At 39.8% G+C, this 19,514-nt stretch overlaps 1 protein-coding gene across 2 annotated transcripts in view; it reads left to right on the top strand.

Moving 5' to 3' along the window:
* Positions 1-18,944, top strand: part of LOC144684354 (carboxypeptidase D-like) — a 68,314-nt gene extending 49,370 nt beyond the window's left edge. For both annotated transcript variants that reach the window (XM_078548021.1, XM_078548022.1), the window contains 8 exons: positions 3,822-3,957; positions 4,779-4,928; positions 7,665-7,760; positions 8,533-8,597; positions 9,632-9,763; positions 10,364-10,549; positions 16,291-16,393; positions 16,972-18,944. In XM_078548021.1, the coding sequence (XP_078404147.1) occupies positions 3,822-3,957; positions 4,779-4,928; positions 7,665-7,760; positions 8,533-8,597; positions 9,632-9,763; positions 10,364-10,549; positions 16,291-16,393; positions 16,972-17,198 (1,095 nt within the window). In that variant the 3' untranslated portion in view covers positions 17,199-18,944. The remainder of the gene's footprint in view (positions 1-3,821; positions 3,958-4,778; positions 4,929-7,664; positions 7,761-8,532; positions 8,598-9,631; positions 9,764-10,363; positions 10,550-16,290; positions 16,394-16,971) is intronic.
* Positions 18,945-19,514: the final 570 nt, after the last annotated feature.

Here is a 19,514-nt window from a genome sequence, read left to right as displayed (position 1 = left end):
TGTGCAGTTGGCTGAGGAGAGGGTTGACTTGTAGGCAATGCTTCTGTAGTGAGATAGCCTAGCATGACTTGATGTATGGTATTTTCCCTCCATGTAATGAAATTTAAGTTTAGAAGTTACTCAAGTAAGTGTTCATTTCTCCAGTTCATATTTGAACTCTGGCCCTCTGATAAGCTTCAGTGTTTAGAATTGCTAAATTAGATTGTTAGCTATATTGCTATCACACCTCTGCTAGCAACATTCTTTTGCTTAGATGCTTTTTTTTAGTGAGTGGTTCTTAATAGTTACATCTCTTACCCAAAAATCAGCCGTTGTACCATGTAAAGTGCATAATTTGATGCTGTGGGAGAATACTATATAAGTTGTATTTTTCTCTACAGTAGGTAAAAATTCCAACCGTTGTATTTGTACATGTTTGGTATTCTCTCTCTCTGTCATTGGGTCAGTGGCTAAGCCTAGTCCTGGGTTAATTAAATCACAAGTTTGCATTTTTCCATTTCCCACTACCAGTGACTATAACATCATTACAAGAGTTGGCAATGTTTTGTAGATTATCTCCTGGCAGCAATTGTAAACTGCAAACTCCTTCCTGTACAATTGAATGCTGAATAATTCTACAGCTAAAACACTTTTTTTAGTTATCAAGTTTACTGAACTGCATATTCTATGCAACAGCTCAACATTTCCTTGTAGAAAGGATCCTTAACTGTGTACACAAAATTAATGCATATATGTGGCAAAATGTTAGTTTATCTAGATGTTGTCATTAACAGCCCAGCATTAAATTGAAGTGCTTACTTCAGTTGGTAAGCAAGTGCTTAAGAACTAATAGTATAATCTGATTTACCAAAGCTGACCCATTGAGTTCAAAAGGTCTAGTTCTTGTGTAGTAGTGGAAGATTTAATACAAACTTTAAGGAAGCAACATGTGCTTTGTCCATGGATTGGGTGGGGGTGGTGGGACATATCACAAAAGGCCCAAGTACAAGTACACGCGGGAAATTTGCTTAAAGTTTAATAATTGCAAAGTTACTTGCAGATCTATTGCAGTGCTGTCTGAGAATTATGTCTGCAAAGCAAAAAAAAAATTGTTCAATTTTTTTTCCATCCATGTGTATCAGTAGTGTATGTGACTAATTGTTCCTTTGAGCTAAGTATTCTGGATAATGGGCCCTCCATTAACTAGCATCTTCTGTGGAAGATATGGATAGTTAAGATGTTTACATGGTTGTAACATAACTAAGCAGGGTGACCAAATGTCCTGTATTTGGTGGGATTGTCCCATAATTGAGGCCATTATCCTGTGTCCTGGGTCGAATGCTGCCGGGACACTGTTTTTCCCATAATTTGGTCCTTTAGATCTCATGCACGCGCTCTCCTCCTGTTTGCCTGTTTGCACCGCTCTGGCAGCCCACCCCCTCTGAGTTGATCACCCTTTAACTGACATTTTAACTTGAGCAATGCAGCGAGCTTGTGTATGAATGCAAGAATTACTGGAATTTCTTTATCCCTGTTCCCATAATTCCCTGTGGTGTGATGCTGAAACATCCATATTTCTAACCTATATAATATATTTAAATGTAGGCTGTTGACAATATGATGAAATGGATTATTGGTGAATCTCGCGTATTCCATTGTATAACCATATCAGTGAAACAACTGTCTTGAATGATGTGCAATGAACAGCTTTTTCTCTCACTTTTGTGCTTGCCACCATTTTAGTGTTATTTTGTTGACCTTATAAACACTCTGTGAATCGTTGGAAGGCCCACCCCTAATGTTAGCTTTCTTTTCCTGATAGAGCTCATTTTCATGTTTTTGTTTTCATTTGCAGTAGTTCAGCATTCTCAGTTTTCAATTAAGCATTTAGACATCTCCCTTTCCTTTTTTTCTAAGTTGCTTTTGAATATTTGCTTTAACAACTTATGATGGAAGAGTAAAGCTGCCTGTAAGAGTCTCTTTACTATGCAACCTACATAGATTTTGCCAAGGCTTTTGACAAGGTCCCATTGGTAGACTGGTCAGATAAGTAAAAACCAAAAGGATCCAGGAGTAAGTGTCAAGTTGGACCCAAAATTGGCCCAGTAGCAAGAAGCAAATGGTATTGGTTGAGTGTTTTTGTGACTTGAAAGGCTGTTTTCAGTGGGGTTCTGCACAGGGTCCCTTGTTGCTTGTAATATACATCAGTCATTTAGACTTAAATGTAGGGGCATGACTGAAATGTTTGCAGATGGTACAAAAATTAACCATGTGGTTGATGGAAAGAAAAGAAAGACTGCAGGAAGCTATTAATAAACTGGCCGGGTGGACAGAAAGCTGTCAAATGGAATTCAGTCTGGAGAATTGAGGTAATGAATTTGGGAGAGCAAACAAGGCAAGGTAATACACAATAGCTGGTAGGACACAAGTGTAGAGGAGCAGAGCAACCTTGCGGTGCATGTCCGCAGATCTCTGATCGTGAGATAAGTTGGCTAAGAAGATACTTTCTTTTATTAGCTGAGGCATAGAACATAAGAGGAGCTTGTGCTAGAACTGTACAAAAAGCTAGTTAGACCACAGCTAGAATATGGAGTGCATTTCTGGTCACCATGTTACGGGGGGATGTGATCACAATCGGAGAGGATTGATTTTGGGTGATTTTGAAGGATGTTGCCAGGACTGGAAAGTTTTAGCTCGGAGGAGAGATTCAATAGGGTGGGGTTGTTTTCTTCAGAATGGGGAGACTGAAGGGGGAGCTTGAGATATATAAAAATTAAGAGGCCTGGATGGAGTGATTTGGAATGACCTATTTCCTATAACAGAGGTCAGTAGCCCGGGGCATAGATTTAAAGTAATTGTAAACCAGATTAAAGGGAGGTCGAAGAGAATTTTTTTTCATCCAGAGGACGTTGGAGGTCTTGAACTCACTGCTTCTAAGAGTGGTGGGGGAAAAACACTGATTGCATTAAAAAGCACTTTGATATGGACTTGAAGTACAATAACATACAAAGTTGTGGGCCAAGAGCTGAAAAGTGAGATTAGGCTGGGCAGCTCTTTTTCAGGTGGAAGAGGCATAATGGGCTGAATGGCCACCTCCTATGCTGTAATTTTTTTGATTCAGTGACAGTCAAGAAAATGTGGAGTGGAAATGCTGCAACACACATTTCCCACATGTCACCATTGCTGTTATATCCTCTGGGGATTGATGATGTGAAAATGCTAACAACAAACCAACATAAGAAAAATGGTTAGGCAATATCAGTCATCATAAATGCCCTTACAATCACAATCCATTTTATAATTGCCGGCTGCCCAGGGTACATGCTTCATTCTATAATTTTAATTTAAAAGAAAATTTGGCAGTCTTGAAGCTTGGGACAGGAGCTGAATTTAGCAATCAAAATGGATGCTGCCAATGCATATGCATTCAACAAGAGTTTGTGAAAGATGAAAACCATTAGATTCACTCTATCCTCCAAAACACACCAGAAACTCCTGAATAAAACTCTGAAGCAGAACCTGGTGAAATGTGACCATTTGTGTTTTATTATTTATATGCATCAGAGCCACTAAGTCTGCATTAACTTTTAAGAGCAAAATGCTAAGTGCTTTTACAGGCAGTAGTCACGTAAATACTTTTCGGGTTTAGTTGATTGGCTTTTGTTTTCAATTATTAACACAAAACCTTTTGAATTTGTATTTTAGATTGATAAGAACTGCAGTTTACCTTTCCACTGAGAACATGGTTGTTGTAAATTGTGCATGCAAGTTAAGTTTTGTATTTGATACAAGATTTGCTGTCTAAGCAAATAAAAACCAAATCAAAACTTTCTTTTCTCCAGTTGATTGAAGAAACGAAGATTGTGATTGTACCATCAGTGAACCCAGACGGCAGAGAAATTGCCCAAGAGGGGCAGTGTATGTCCAAAGTCGGGCTGACCAATGTAAATGGCAAAGATCTGGACACTGATTTCATAGGTAATCTGCTGAAACAGGCAGCTGTTTTATTTTCAACACTGGGGTTGCTCCCTATCCTTGGATAATGGCATTTGACATCCCATCTGGGATCTGTTTTCATTTTTAATATAGGAACTAAAGTTTCAAAACCAAGCCATTTTTGGTCCCTGTGAAAGCCAGTATTGTTTTAATTAGAGCATGCCACATGTGCATGTGCAGCTTTTGTTTTCAACACTTGGAAAGCTAGCTCATTACCTAAGAGTGGGTATGTATTTTGGAATCATTGCACATATATATGCCATCCTGACTAACTTGGGTTAAGCCCTTGCAGAAAAGTTATTTAACCCAATCATCCTTTATTTTAATGTGTAAGCATAGTAAATCAGCTGTATAGTGTTGCGATAAAACTGAGAAAAAACATTTTATAAAGGCTGGCTCCTAAATTGATGCTTTTAATACATCTAATCTAAGATTGTTAGAAATATTTAAGTTATCCATCCCAAACAAGTTTCACTAATAAACTCACCCCACCTCACCAAAAAGTGAATGGTCTTGCTGGTTTCAACTCTTGTTGTAAACCAGGGTTTTAACCTAAATTTCTTGGCTGCTCATCAATGTGCATTCTGTATGGTTAAAAACTTATGTACTAAGTTCATTATATTTTAGATCATTCTTTACAGTACATCATCTTTGAATATTATGTATGGAGTGCTATGATGCATATATTTTTCTTGTCAAATTGGCTACAAGTGATAGTGTCCATTTTCACAGACTGGTTAGGAATGGTGCCTCTTGAAGACTGGATTGTACATATTAAAAGTTGAAAACTTGTGTTTTATCAGGAAACTCCTCCAAGCAATTCTCAAAGATGCAACCTGAGACTAGAGAGATTGTTAAGAACCTGATCCTCAACCAAGGATTTACACTGTCTGTTGTTTTGGACGGTGGCTCTCTCCTCACCACATATCCTTATGATAAGCCCGTACAAACAGGTATGTATCTATTATGACCCATGTTTATTCCACATTTAATTGACCTTATTTTGTTCAAGCAGTGAAATATTTGAATGTTGTTTACCTATTGGCTCAGTGGGAAGTTACTTCATAAGTGTATTACTGAGCAGGATGATCCTAGGTTTAGCTTTTTTGTTGGAGTTTGGTAAATCTTATTGCAAATTCCACCCAGCATGGTAGCTGGAAATATGGAAATGTTACAATTAGCTTAACATTCCCAGGCTAACAAGTGGAAAAAGTCTTAACTGGGGTTTGTCTATTGATCATTTAAGTGACGTATGGATGCCAGGTGAGAAGATCAAATAAGGTGTGGTAACTTCCATGGTTGGGCAGTCTGCCAAAACTCGCTGTTCAAGCTGTTGCACACTGTTAAATAAGTGGTTGAGATACAAAAATGCCTATCGGTAGGCTTTTTTTTTTTGCAAAGATCACTATTTTCCTCCATTGTCAGAAATACTTATCCATTGTCACCTGTTGTGAAAACTAACTTCTCATTGAGAACAGAGGTCGGGAATTCCAAGTCCCGACTGATCTCAGAGTTTCCACGCATGCACAGACCGGGAGGGGGGCTGCGCATCCGCAATTCAACGTTTATAAGTTCTTCTGCCTGCACAGAAAGAAATAACTTTGCAAAAACCCAGACTATGTGACTGAGAGCATAGTGCCCTTGCAGAGAAAAGTCCCAGGGAGGGGACAGAGGGATTCCAAAAGAGGAGTTCCTGACGGGAAGAGAGACAAGTCCCAGTTAAGTGAAGGGAAAATGATTGGAGCCTCTTTCTCTGCTCCTCTCAAAGGGCCACGGTTGTCAGACTTTGTGGTGAGGGCTTAGGAGAAGCCCTGGCAATCAAAGAGGGCTCAGGAGAAGCCCTGAAGATCCAAAATGGCTGCAGAAGGTTGATAACTTTGTGCTGTGGGCCGTTGAGGCAAAGGTACCCCTTTGGAGCAGTAGTATTCTGCTCGCTCCGATGAAAAGCTGAAGTTGTGCTTGTGAGTTGGTATTTGAGTGCATATTCGGGAATCCAGGGGAACGGAATCCCAGGAGACACGATTGAAACCCTATGAGGTGGGTCGTCATTGATGCCGTCTGATTTGGAGTGACTTTTGGAGAGAATCCAAGGTTAGATCTTCAAAGGTCAAGACTTGAATCCTTGAGAGAGAGACAGACAGATAGAGTTTCAATGAGAGTTGCTGACCCAGTACTGATGTCTGGATGGGTTATTGAGAAATCTGTGGGATCTGTCTTGGTCACATCTGTCATTTTATTGCACAGTATGGTGTGTGACCACAGCTTGCCTGTTAATTTGCATGTACCTCATATTAACCCTGAGTGTTAAAGTATAAGATAGATGTTGTAAATTGTTTTCTGTTTCTGACCTTGTAACGTTTATTTTTATTTGTTCACAACCTGTGGAATCTTGTGGCTTTATTCGTTGAGCAAGTGTCTTGAATCTCAAACTTCGTCTACTTTAAACAAAATGTTATTGGTCCCTGACTTTTCTTACCAAAAACTTGGGGGTCTGGTCTAGAATCATAACACACCAAAAGTGCATACAACAGGGACAGTATAAATGGCATGTAAGTTATTGATGCTTGCAAGATTATATAGTTGGCTGTTTCAATAGTATGTGTAGAATCACTCGAGTCAGCCTCCTTTAGGGGAGGAGAGAAAAGTGTTAGTTGGAAAACTGAAGAAAATGTTTTAAAGTCAAATGAGAGGTTATTCTGAAATTCTATGATTGGGTCACTGTTACACTAAGTGAAACAGGGTATGGTTGCTCAGGTTAGACCATGACCATGCTGAATAGGCAGACTGCACACAGGGCTCTCATTTGTGTGCCTCTTAGCTCTCCTTTGAATGCAGTGCCAGATTTCCTCCCTAGATCTAAACATTAGAAGCCGCAGAAGTGCCAGAGCTATACTAGTTTCCTGGAGTTCCTGTTCCAGGATGTCTTTACCCATCTCCTAACCTTTTTAACATTTCATTTACCCTTACTTACATTTGTAACAGTAGCTGTTGGTACCTTTTCTACAAAAATCCTAAACCAAGAAGTGCAAAAAAAAACATACAACATCCAAATATAGGGGGATATGCTGAGAAGCCAGCATAAAAAGCAAATGTTATTTGAAGTGGATTTAGAAATGAAAAAAATGAGCCCAAATGTAGATCATTTTGAAATGCTGACAAATTATATTCGGGTTCCGGGGGGGTGGGGGTGGAGGGTGGTGGGTGTTGCTGTGATGGCAGAGGGTGTGGAGGTGGAGAAAGATCACAACCTCACTGGCTTGGTGGCATCAGCAGATAGCATTATCAGTATGTGGAGGCTGGGTCAGTTAACACATTTAGGACCAAGAGGTTTTTGTTAGATTAAAGTTATCCAAGGACATGGAGCATTCTTATGCAAATGGAATTGAAATGTAAATAATAATGAAAAGCAGTGAGGTGCAAAGAGCAAAAGGTGGTTGAAAATGGGAGGTCTGGCATCTTCTGCGTTCCAAAAATGGTATAATCATTGATTGCGTATGATGTATTCATGAGTTGTTGTTTGCAAACAGAATTAATTGAAGGGTTGGGGTTATGTTTCCAACGTTCTCCAACATGAAAAAAGTTAAGAATTTTTGTTTTAAGAGAAATGTTTCTTATTGTACATTGTAAAAGTTGAAAACTACCACATTCAATACTGTGTGACCTGCATATGACACTGTTTTCTTCAACAGTGGCGAATGAGGAAACCCTGAAATATTTGGCAACTGTGTACTCTAACAATCACCCCAAAATGCACTTGGGTCATCCAGGTTGTCCTAATAACACTGGTAAGAATTTAAAATAAAATCAAGCACAGTGTAATCTCTGTTTTTTTTTTAACACGGATGAAATCAAAAATAATTGTACTAAAATCTGGAAATTCGGTTAAGTCTTCACATATTTTGCAAGCTCAGATCAAACTTTCAGATGAATGTTTGATTGTAGAACAGAAAGTCTGACTGAGTCAATAGATATTTTAACCTGAGGGAATCCTGGCTCTTTATCCAGTCTCTTTCCTCATCTCTGCTGGGTTTTTTTTTTTGACGCTTCATCTGGGCCCAAAATATGTTAACTGTCAGTCCTGTGTTCTATATGTTGTTTGCTCTGATGACCTGCTTGCAACCTAATTGAGAGGGGACTAGAAGGGATGATCTAATACTGTAATTACATTTGCAATATGAAAGGCAATTAAAGTATTAGTAAAATTGTGTGAAATAGAAAATAAATGCACTGTAAACATTAAGGGCAAACACTATAAAGTACAGTATTATATGAAATGCGTTAGTAACCTCGCAGTGAAGAAAAAAACAAAATTCTTAAACCAAAAGCAACGTACTGCAGATAGGAAGGTCTGCATTACCAAAATATAAAATATTCTCTGCTATTTGTTCAATTTGCAAAAGCTTTGTGCCATAAGATTATATAGGCTCACTTTAATCACTCAATTATTTGTAAGTGCAAATTGAAAATTTTTATTATATGATAGAACGGGAGTATTTTTTTTCCCATTTGCTTCTGGCACCTGAAGTTTACGTCAGTCACTGGTTTAATCTATTTCAGATGAAAGCATCCCTGGTGGTGTTGTACGTGGTGCACAATGGCATGGTCACATGCATAGCATGAAGGTGAGCATTAGATAAGTGGTCATAATGAACCCATAAAACCTTTCAATTGACTTAAGTATATATATCACTAAAAATCTGAAAGACGTTCTTCTATTTTTAAATGCCAATCCATGATTGGTTCAACAGAAGCAAGTACTGTATACTTTTCCTATACTGCCCTCTTATGGCTGGTTGAGAGTTGATGCAATCTGTTGTAATTTGTAAGCACTATGACATTGCTCTCTACAAAATTAAGTAAACTGTACTGAGTCCTGCAATGTAAACTGTAAACCTTTTGAAGTGATATATTGAAGACTTTTTCAATCATAGAAGATAATTTAAATGTTTGCGCCACTTCATCCACTGGTTCTTTTATTGGGTTGCCAACTGTGATTAAATGTATTCCTGGAAGTTTCACCACATGACTTGTCCCCAAGCTCCTGCCATTCGTTGGTCAACACATCCACCCTTGTGACATACTGCCTTCCTACATCAATTGGAAAGCAAAAAGACTGATTACTCAATTGAATGATGCTTGGCTGTCAGTCAGCCAAACAGCCTCTCCCCACCACACCCCAACACCACCCCGCCCCCTGCATTTTCAATATTTTTATACCTGGTAAAGAGAAATGTTCAAAGAAAACTTTAAAAACTATATTTTTTAATGCCCCTATGATTTTGCTCAAGGTTTGAACACAGCAGTGTCCTGGGATTGGTCTTCATTTCCTGGGGACTCCAGGCCAATCCTGGAGGGTTGGCAACCCTATTCTCTTATAATGTTGTGAAGAGAGAGAGCGAATGGTCTGTGTTCCCCAAATAGTAATTGGAGTATTGGCTAAAATGACAAATAAAATCAAACCAGCAACTTGAATTTTATACAATATCAAGTTTAGTTTTGATGGCTTGAGACTGAATGTCTGCCTTGTTTGTGGTAAAAGTTCTGTCCAAAGAGAAATAACAGTGTGAAATTTGTGTTTCAGATAAAACTATTATGCTTTAATCCTTTTGCTAGCTCCTACTGTAAAGCCAGTTTTTTTCAACTTGTGTCTTGTCAGGATTTTAGTGTTACCTATGGCCGCTGTCCTGAGATCACAGTTTACACAGGCTGCTGTAACTTCCCACGTGCAAAAGAGCTTGCTACAATTTGGCAGGATAACAAGAAGTCTTTACTCAGTATGCTTGTTGAAGTAAGTATCATTATTAATATCTCATCAATGCAGGGGTGCCCATTCTGAGCCATACCACCCTTAATCCCTGACAACTCAGCCCTGGACACCCAGGCAACTCATTCTTATTTGTGGGACACCCAGGCAACTCATTCCTATTTGTGCAAATGTTTCTTCTTTGCTTGTCCATTCTGCTTGATGTTTGTCATCTTGGAGGTTTGGAAAATGCTGTGTTACCACAATTGTTTCAAGAATGGTTAAATCCCAAATCAGAACATCCCAGATATGTTGCCATCAGAAGCTTGAGATCTACACAAATTAATGGGAAAATGAAATTTGTACACTTGAGGTTAAGCAGAGTCCACAATGCAAAAAGAGTGGGCGTTCGTGACTTAATATAGTATCGGGAGGTTGTATTCTCTCAGTATACTTCATTACATAAAACCTATCTCCAGTTTCAATCAGTAGAATCCATGGTGATGGGCAAAATGATAAATTATTGTGTAATTACGGAAAAGAAAGATTTGTTTTTGCTTTGTTTTCCAATTACTTTGTTTCTAATTTTCCTACAGCTGTTTTAAGTAGTTTATATATTTTTAAATCTGATGTTGTTTCCCTGAGGTTCATAAAGGCTTACGTGGACTGGTTACTGATAAAGCTGGAAATCCAATTTCAAAAGCAGATATTATTCTGAATGAAGGCGTTAAAGTTCTGACTTCAGAGGCAGGCTATTTCCATGTCCTCCTGTCTCCAGGACCACATCATATTGATGCACTTGCAGCAGGATACCAGCACCAGCGCAAACAGGTACAAAATCCAAATACCTTTTCTAATTATATATCTGCTTAGCTCAGTCTTAACAGCATCCTGAGTAAGACCACAGGTACCTAATGTGTCTTAGCAAGAGAGTCCCAATTACCAGTGAATTAAATTTTAATGTGAAAGCCAGCCACAACTTCAGGGAACTTTGTAAACTTGACTCTGTATGAGGTGTAGCTAATTCCAATGTAACAAAGTTCAACCAGTGACCCACTTTGTGGCTTCAGTGTACTAGGGAGTCACTTTCCTGACCTGACTTCTGAATTACATTTGCCTTTTGCATGTCAATGGCGTTTAAAATTACTTCATCTTGGCACAATAGGAGTTGGATCACCACATGTTAAAACCATTTTCAAAATGCTATTAAGATTTTTTAAAAATGTATTGATATTGGATTTATTGTGTTTCCAAAATTTTGGAAATAAAATTGTTGTTTTAAAAACACATGAAAAATCAATCAAAGGAACCCACCCCACAAATGTGTATATCCTGATTTTTTTCATATTGAAAATGCATTTGCCAATTGTGTTCCAGCTTATTTATTTGTGGTCTCTGGCCCAGACCTCACGCTCAATACTTCTATTCAGCTAGCTTTGCTCCTTTTTACTTCTGTAAAATGAGTGCCAGATTTGGTGCAAACAGCAATTGTTTTCTTTTTTTTAAAAAAACACCAAATATTAACACTGGAAACTCTAGGAATAATTACTGCCAAAACGCAGCCAATAACAGTGGCTCAGTACAGCAGACTATAGTTTGTTTAGAATTTACCATCCGTTTTTAGAGGAGGTTTACCAGGATGCTGCCTGGTCTGGAAGTTATTAGCTATGAGGAGAGGTTGGAGAAACTCAGATTGTTCTCACTAGAGCAACGGAGATTGAGGGGCGACTTGATAGAAGTTTACAAAATTATGAGTGGCATGGACAGAGTAGATAGTCAGAAGTTTTTTCCCAGGGTGGAAGAGTCAATTACTAGGGAACATAGATTTAAGGTGAGAGGAGAAAACTATAGAGGAGATGTGCGGGGCAAGTTTTTTATGCAGAGGGTAGTGGGTGTCTGGAATTCGCTGCCAGAGGAGGTGGTGGAAGCAGGTACGATAGTGGTGTTTAAGAGGCAGCTTGACAAATACATGAATAGGATGGGAATAGAGGGATACGGACCCTGGAAGTGCAAAATGTTTTAATTGACGGGCAGTATGATCGGCGCAGGCTTGGAGGGCCGAAGGGCCTGTTCCTATGCTGTACTTTTCTTTGTTCTTTGTTCTTTTAAAATTATTCAAGTTAATTGATGATGTGATACAATCCTTGATCGTTTGGGCTGATTTCTGAAAGGATATTGCACACTTTTGTATTGAACTTAAAATCAGAATTGCTATTTTAACTCCTTCATTTATCAAACTAACAAAATAGTAGCTGATCTGTATTTTCTATTGGGAAAAAATGATTTGTAGCATGACACATGCTAATATTTCACACTTTTTCCCCCTCCAACACTCAGTTGTTCCTTCAATTTCTTTAAATTCCAGCGGAAACAAAACCAGCCACAACCTGATATCTACCACAATCTGATCCAGTACAGCCACAACACTGATATCTACCCAGCAATGTTAAAAATTGTCTGGTATGCCCTGTCTATAAAAATCAGGATAAATCCAATCTGGCCAATTACTGTCCCACCAGTCTACTCTCAATCATCAGCAAAGTGATGGAAGCTGCCGTTAACTTACTGAGCAATAACCTGCCCATTGATGCGCAGCCTGGGTTTCGTCATTGCCACAACACCAGATCTCATTACAGCCTTAGTCCAGAAATGGACAAAAGAGCTGAATCCCAGAGGTGAGATGTGAGTGACTGTCCTTGACATCAAGGCAGCATTTGACTGAGCATGGCATTAAAGAGCCCTAGTAAAACAGAAATCAATGGGAATCGGGCAATGGTTGGAGTCATACTGAGCACAGAGTTAGATGGTTGTGGTTGTTCAAGGCCAATCATCTCAGTCCAAGTACATCGCTGCAGGAGTTCCTCAGGTTGATGTCCTAGACCCAACCATCTTTAGCTGCTTCATCAATGACCTCTCTCCAACATAAGGTCAGAAATGGGAACCTTTGCTGATGATTGCAGTGTTCAGTACCATTTGCAATTCCTCAGATACTGAAACAGTATGCAGCAAGACCTGAACAATATTCAGACTTGGGTTGATAAGTGGCAAGTAGCATTGATGCCACACAAGTGCCACACAATGACATGTCCAACAAGAGAGAATTTAACCATCTCCCCCTGACATACAATGGCATCATTGAATTCTCCACAGTCAACATCCTGGGGATTAGTATTGACCAAAAATTTAACTGGTAAATAAATACTTTGGCTACAAAAGCAGTTCAGGCAATGGAAATTCAGCAGTGAGTAGTTCACCTCCTGACTCCCCAAAGCCTGTCCACCATTTAGATGCAAGGTCAGGAATGTGATGGAATACCCTCCACTTGGCAGAAGAGCAGGTCCAGGAACATTCCAGAAGCTTGACATCATCCAGAACAAAGCAGCTCACTTGATTGTCACTCCCTCCTCCTTTGGTGCACAGTGGAAGTGGTGTGTACCATGTAAAACATGCACTATAGCAACTCACCAAGGCTCCTTCAACAGCATTTTCCATACCTATGCCCGCTACCACCGAGAAGAACAAGGGAAGCATTCGTATGAGAATAGTACCAGTAAGTTCATCTCCACGCCGCACACCATCCTGACTTGGAGCTACATCACCGTTCCTTCACCAGGTCAAAATCCTGGAACTCCCTCCCTGGCAGCACTGTGCATGTACCTACGCCACATGGACTGCAGCAATTCAAGAAGGCAGCAGGAAGGCATCACCTGCTCAAGAATAATTAGGGATGGGCAATAAATGCTGGCCTTGCCAGTGAAGCTTACACCGCAAGAAAATAATTTTTTTAAAATTGCTGGTCTGTCGGGATCTGAACATTTGTACCTGAAATATTAAACTCTCTTCTCTTTCACAGGCTCGGAGACATGTGTGTTGTCTGTTTCCTTTCAGATTTTCAGTATAGTAGTAGCTTCTTTTTACTAAATTTGTTCTGACAAAATTTGGTGAAGTCATAAATGAGCTCATGATTACAAACTACACACACCCAACAAGAGGGAAAAACATACTTGACCTCCGTTCTCCAACCTGCCTTCCACAGAATCATTTGTCCATGACAGTATCGGTAGGAGCGACCACCGCACAGTCATTGTGGAGACAAAGTCCCATCACATTGAGGATACCCTCCTTCGTGTTATGTGGCACTAACACCATGCTAAATGGGATAGATTTCAAATAGATCTAGCAACTCAAGACTGTGAACCATCAGCAGCAGCAGAATTGTACTTGAACACAATCTGTAACCTCATGGCCCGTCATATCCCCCACTCTACCATTAGCATCAAGCCAGGGGATCAACCCTGGTTCAATGAAGAGTGCAGGAGGGAATGCCAGGAGCAGCACCAGGCATACCTAAAAATGAGGTGTCAACCTGGTGAAGCTACAACACAGGACTATTTGCATGCCAAACAGCATAAGCAGCAAATGATAGAGCTAAGCGATCCCACAACCAATGGATCACATCTAAACTGTGCAGTCCTGCCACATCCAGTCGTAAATGGTGGTGGACATTAAACAACTCACGGGAGGAGGTGGCTTCACAAATATCCCCATCCTCAATGATGGAGGAGCCCAGCACATCATGCAAAATATAAGGCTGAAGCATTCGCAACAAGCCAGAAGTGCCGAGTGGATGATTCATCTCAGGCTGCTCCGTAGTTCCCCAGCATCACAGATGCCAGTCTTCAGCCAATTCAATTCACTCCACGTGATATAAAGAAATGGCTGAAGGCAGTGGATAGTACAAAGGCTACGGGCCCTGACAGTATTCCAGCAATAGTACTGAAGACTTGTGCTCCAAAACTTGCCGCACCACTAGTCAAGCTGTTCTACAGCTACAACACTGGCATCTACCTGGCCATGTGGAAAATTGCCCAGGTATGTCCTGTACACAAAAATCAGGACAAACCTAACCCGGCCAATTACCGCCCCATCAGTCTACTCTCAATAATCAGTAAAGAAATATAAGGGGTTATCAACAGTGCTATCAAGCGGCACTTGCTTAGCATAACCTGGTCACTGACGCCCAGTTTGGGTTCCGCCAGGGCTACTCAGCTCCTGACCTTGACATCAAGGCTGCATTTGACCGAGTGTAGCATCAAGGAGCCCTAGCAAAACTGGAGTCAATGGCAATCAGGGGCACAGTTCTCTGGTTGGAGTCATACCTAGTGTAAAGGAAGATGGTTGTGGTTGTTGGAGGTCAGTCACCTCAGCTCCAGGACATCACTGCAGGATAGTGTCCTCGGCTCAACCATCTTCAGCTGCTTCATCAATGACCTTCCTTGCATCATAAGGTCAGAAGTGGGAATACTTGCTGAAGATTGCACAATGTTCACCATTCAAGACTCTTCAGATACTGAAGCAGTCCATGTCCAAATGCAGCAAGACCTGGACAATATCCAGGCTTGGGCTGACAAGTGGCAAGTAACATTCGCGCCACACATGTGTCGGGCAATGACCATCCGCAACAAGAGAATCCAACCATCACTCGCCCCTTGATGTTCAATGGCATTACCATCACTGTATCCCCCACTATCAATATCCTGAGGGTTACCATTGATCAGAAACTCAATTGGATTAGCCTCACCTCCTGACTCCCCAAAGCCTGTCTATCATCTACAAGGCACAAGTCAGGAGTGTGATGGAATACTCCCTCTTGCCTGGATGTGTGCAGCTCTCGCAACAAGCCAGAAGTGCCGGGGTCAGTCACGAGGGGACACAAGTTCAAGGTGAGGGGCAGGAGGTTTAGGGGCGATGTGAGGAAAAACGTTTTTACCCAGAGGGTGGTGATGGTCTGGAATGTGCTGCCTGGGAGGGTGGTGGAGGCGGGTTGCCTCACATCCTTTTAAAAAGTACCTGGATAAGCACTTGGCACATCATAGCATTCAAGGCTATGGGCCAAGTGCTGGTAAATAGGATTAGGTAGGTCAGGTGTCTCTCACGTGTCGGTGCAGACTCGATGGGCTGAAGGGCCTCTTCTGCACTGTGAGATTCTGTGAACACTCATTAAGCTTGATACCGCCCTGGACAAAGCAGCCCGCTTGATTGGCACCACATCCACAAACATCCATTCCCTCCACTACCAATGCACAGTGGCAGCAGTGTGTACCATCTACAACATGCACTGCAGGAATTTACCAAGGCTCCTTCGACAGCACCTTCCAAACCCACAACCACTACCATCTAGAAGGACAAGGGCAGCAGATGGATGGGAACGCTACCACCTGGAAGTTCCCCCCCAACCACCAAGTAACTCACCATCTTGACTTGGAAATATATCACCATTCCTTCACTCTCACTGGGTCAAAGTTCTGGAACTCCCTTCCTAACAGCATTGTAGATGTACCTACATCACATGGACTGCAGCATTTCAAGAAGGCAGCTCACCACCACCACCTCAAGTGCAACTAGAGATGAGCTATAAATGCTGGCCCAGCCAGCGAAGCTCACATCCCATGAATGAAAAACAAATTTTTTGGTGTATTCCATTTTTCTTTTAGGAAATATAGTTTACAAACACGCTTCTGCTCCTGCTTGAAAATAAAACACTATATATTAATTATATTTTTGTGCCATAGGTATTCGTATCTTCATATGAAGCTGCCACCTCTTTGGTAATAGTTGTTGAGCTGGATAATAAATTGTTCGGCCTCCCCAGAGAACTGGTGGTGACAGCAGCAGGTAAGAATTAGTATTATGAGGCAGTATTATAAATTGCTTGTGCTAAGATTTATTTTAACAATGAGCTATAGTTTGAAATTTGTTAAAATTAGCAATTAGCAATTCATACTTCAATCAAAGTGACATGACGCACATCTGACTGTTAATGCAAGATTTGATCGTGCTTGGCTGTTTGTGATAGTCCTTTTAGTTGACCACTTGAATTTCTTGGCATTCCTCTAAAAATTTGAACAAATCAGTGGAACACTTAACCTTGCCACTGTGTTTATGGTCGAAATGTGGTGAAGTTGAAGCTAGCAGTCCAGCTGTCTCAGTTTTGACTTTGCTGCTTACCTGTGTGCTGTCCCCTCAGTTTAGCATTAATCCAATGGAATTTTAATTTTCTATTAAACTCTAAAAATTTAAACATTAAAGGCAATCAATTTCTACACACACACAACTATTCTTTTGCATGTATATCAATAGCAGTGCCATTGCTCCCAATACGAGTGGATGTAGATACTGAACTCTGATTTTCTACTTTGTGTAATGCTGCGACATGATAGATATTAAACAAGGAATATTATCTTCTCCATTAGGTGCAACCATGTCAGCAATATTTGTGACAGCTTGCATTGTTTGGTGTGTTTGCTCCATCAAATCCAATCATCAAAAGGACGGCTTTCATCGTTTGAGACAACACCGAGATGAATATGAAGATGAGATCCGAATGATGTCGATGGGCTCAAAGAAATCTCTTCTCAGCAGTGAGTTTCAGGATGAAACAGAGAGTGATGAAGACACTTTGTATGTTAATAAACATTAACATACCAAGCCAGCCCTGCTGGACTGGCAGTAATGTTTATCCTTTTGCCAAGTAAAATGAACAAATACGCATTAAACCTAATAGAGGAATGCCCGATCTACTGCACATTGGTGGAAATCTTGGAGTGATTTCTGTGACATTCTTAGTTGTCCTTTTGGAAAAATAGATGCTACAAGAAGGAATAGCAACTTGCACCATCAGTTGAGCATTGCACATATCCTGAACTGACTGCTGATCTTGTGCTGTGGTTAAAGGTCGACCACATAAAGAATGTTATTGTACCGTATCTACCATCTGAGCCTCTGCCTGTCATAATACTGAGAAATTGTGCCAACATCGAAAGATGCAGTATACCTTTTACATTCTTTTTAAAGAAGAGAAACGTGTATGCTGAATTCACCTTTCAAATCAACAACCATTCATATTTCCTTTTGGGAACGTTACTGTATTTTGTACAAACATAGTTTTGAGAAGAAATGGGGTAAAGGGAAATTGTGCAGTACCACTGCTGTGCCATTTGTATAGGTTGTACTTTTTACTATTAAAGGGTGGACAAATTTTAACCAAAGGTATACTGCAGCTTTATGTTGTGTATGAATTTTGCCAATGCTGCAATGGAGGCAAAGTGACTGCTGTATGTGTTTGCCTTCCCCACCCGTCTCCCAAAAAAAAGTATGACTTTCATTAATTTAAAATTTGGACTGTTCTTTGCCCCTTTGGCACCACTCAATTGTATTTCACTCCATAAAATATAACTAGCAAATAAAATTAAAAATAGGAACAGACTAATTTGCTGATATTTACATAATTCAAAAGCTAATGCAAGAAAAAAATTGATTAATGAAGTGCATTTTTTTAACATTGAATGCAGTCTCAGCAATTATCCATAGGCTGCATACACTTGAAAGCCAGCCAATTGTGGTATTTGGAGGGGTGGGGGTGGGGAGCTGCAAAATGGCGGGGGCTACAGAAGGAAAGAAAGCCAAATGGACCATTTTTGGAAATGGTGTCTTCAATTTTGTCATGGGTGTCCTTTTTATGTTTGAATTTATTCTTGATGCACACTGGATCATTTTATAGTTGGAGAATTCTCAATTACAATTACAAATGTTAGAGAACCGAACATCTAATTTTAAAGGTGCTCTTTTATTGTAAAAATTATGAAGTACTATTAGTGAGGCAGTGAAGTTGCTTAAATTGAATCATGATGGTAGAGGTGGCTACTGAGAATTTATGGTCCTATTGTATGCTGTTTGAAGCATATTTTTTCATAGTTTTTATAATCTGAAACTGGGTGTAAATTTTTTTCAATATACTGTAGAGATGCATTGAATGTGGTTGAAGGGTCATAGAATAACACACTGTACAGATGAGTGTTTGTGTGTGTTCTCAGTGTGTGCCACTGAATGTACACCTGAATTGCCTAAATACAGTATATGATGATCATCAGAAATACAGCATTGCCAAAAACACCTGATTCATATTGTTAGATATTAGACAATTTATTAAAAATGATTCACTGTACCTGAGTTTTTCCACTCCATTGTGTTCGGAGAATTACTTCAAAATGTTAGTATTGTCACTCATTCATTTGTACTTTTTTGCACAGGACTTTTTGTCAATATTGTGTATTTGATTATATACTGTGATGCCTTAAATTTTTCATATTGCTTTCATTTTGTGGTGATGTCACTGGATTTCAGTGAAAGGATTTGGCATCTAAAAATAAATGCTTTATCAAGCGCACTTAAGTTGTTTATGGTGGTGTATTCAGAGTTTAAACCATTGATCACATCTGGTTAAACCACTAGCTGTCCCCCTTGAAGAAATTCCAGATGGAACAAGCAAAAGTAAAGCAACAAGCTTGGATGCATTGTGCATGACTATATATCAAGGGTGACTTAGATTAGCTTTGAGTCAAAATTGTGTTTCTTTTTTGTATTACTTAATCACCATTACAGCGGTCGGGGGTGAGGTGGAATCAGTTGGAAAAAATATCTCCAGTAATGAAATGCCGAATAAATATATTTTTTGTTTTAAATGCTGCCTACTCCAACTGATTCAGGTAACTTATATTCGGAGCTACTGTTTTACAATGAATTTTGAATTAAATTACATTTTTATTGCAAGAGATTAGAATTTCTATTCATATTTTGGAGAAAAAATTCTGCAATTACACCCATACATAATTAGTGTCAATTTATGCTAATTGAGTCAAATTGTGTTTTATTGCACAATATTTCTAGACCTAACCAATAATTTGAACATTGTATTTTTCAATTCTATACCCATTTGTACAAATTTATAATATCCATC

This window comes from Cetorhinus maximus, chromosome 9 (assembly GCF_964194155.1).
Source record: "Cetorhinus maximus chromosome 9, sCetMax3.hap1.1, whole genome shotgun sequence".
Taxonomy (NCBI): domain Eukaryota; kingdom Metazoa; phylum Chordata; class Chondrichthyes; order Lamniformes; family Cetorhinidae; genus Cetorhinus; species Cetorhinus maximus.
Note: the sequence above shows the minus strand (reverse complement) of the source record. Positions and strands in the feature narration are given on the sequence as shown.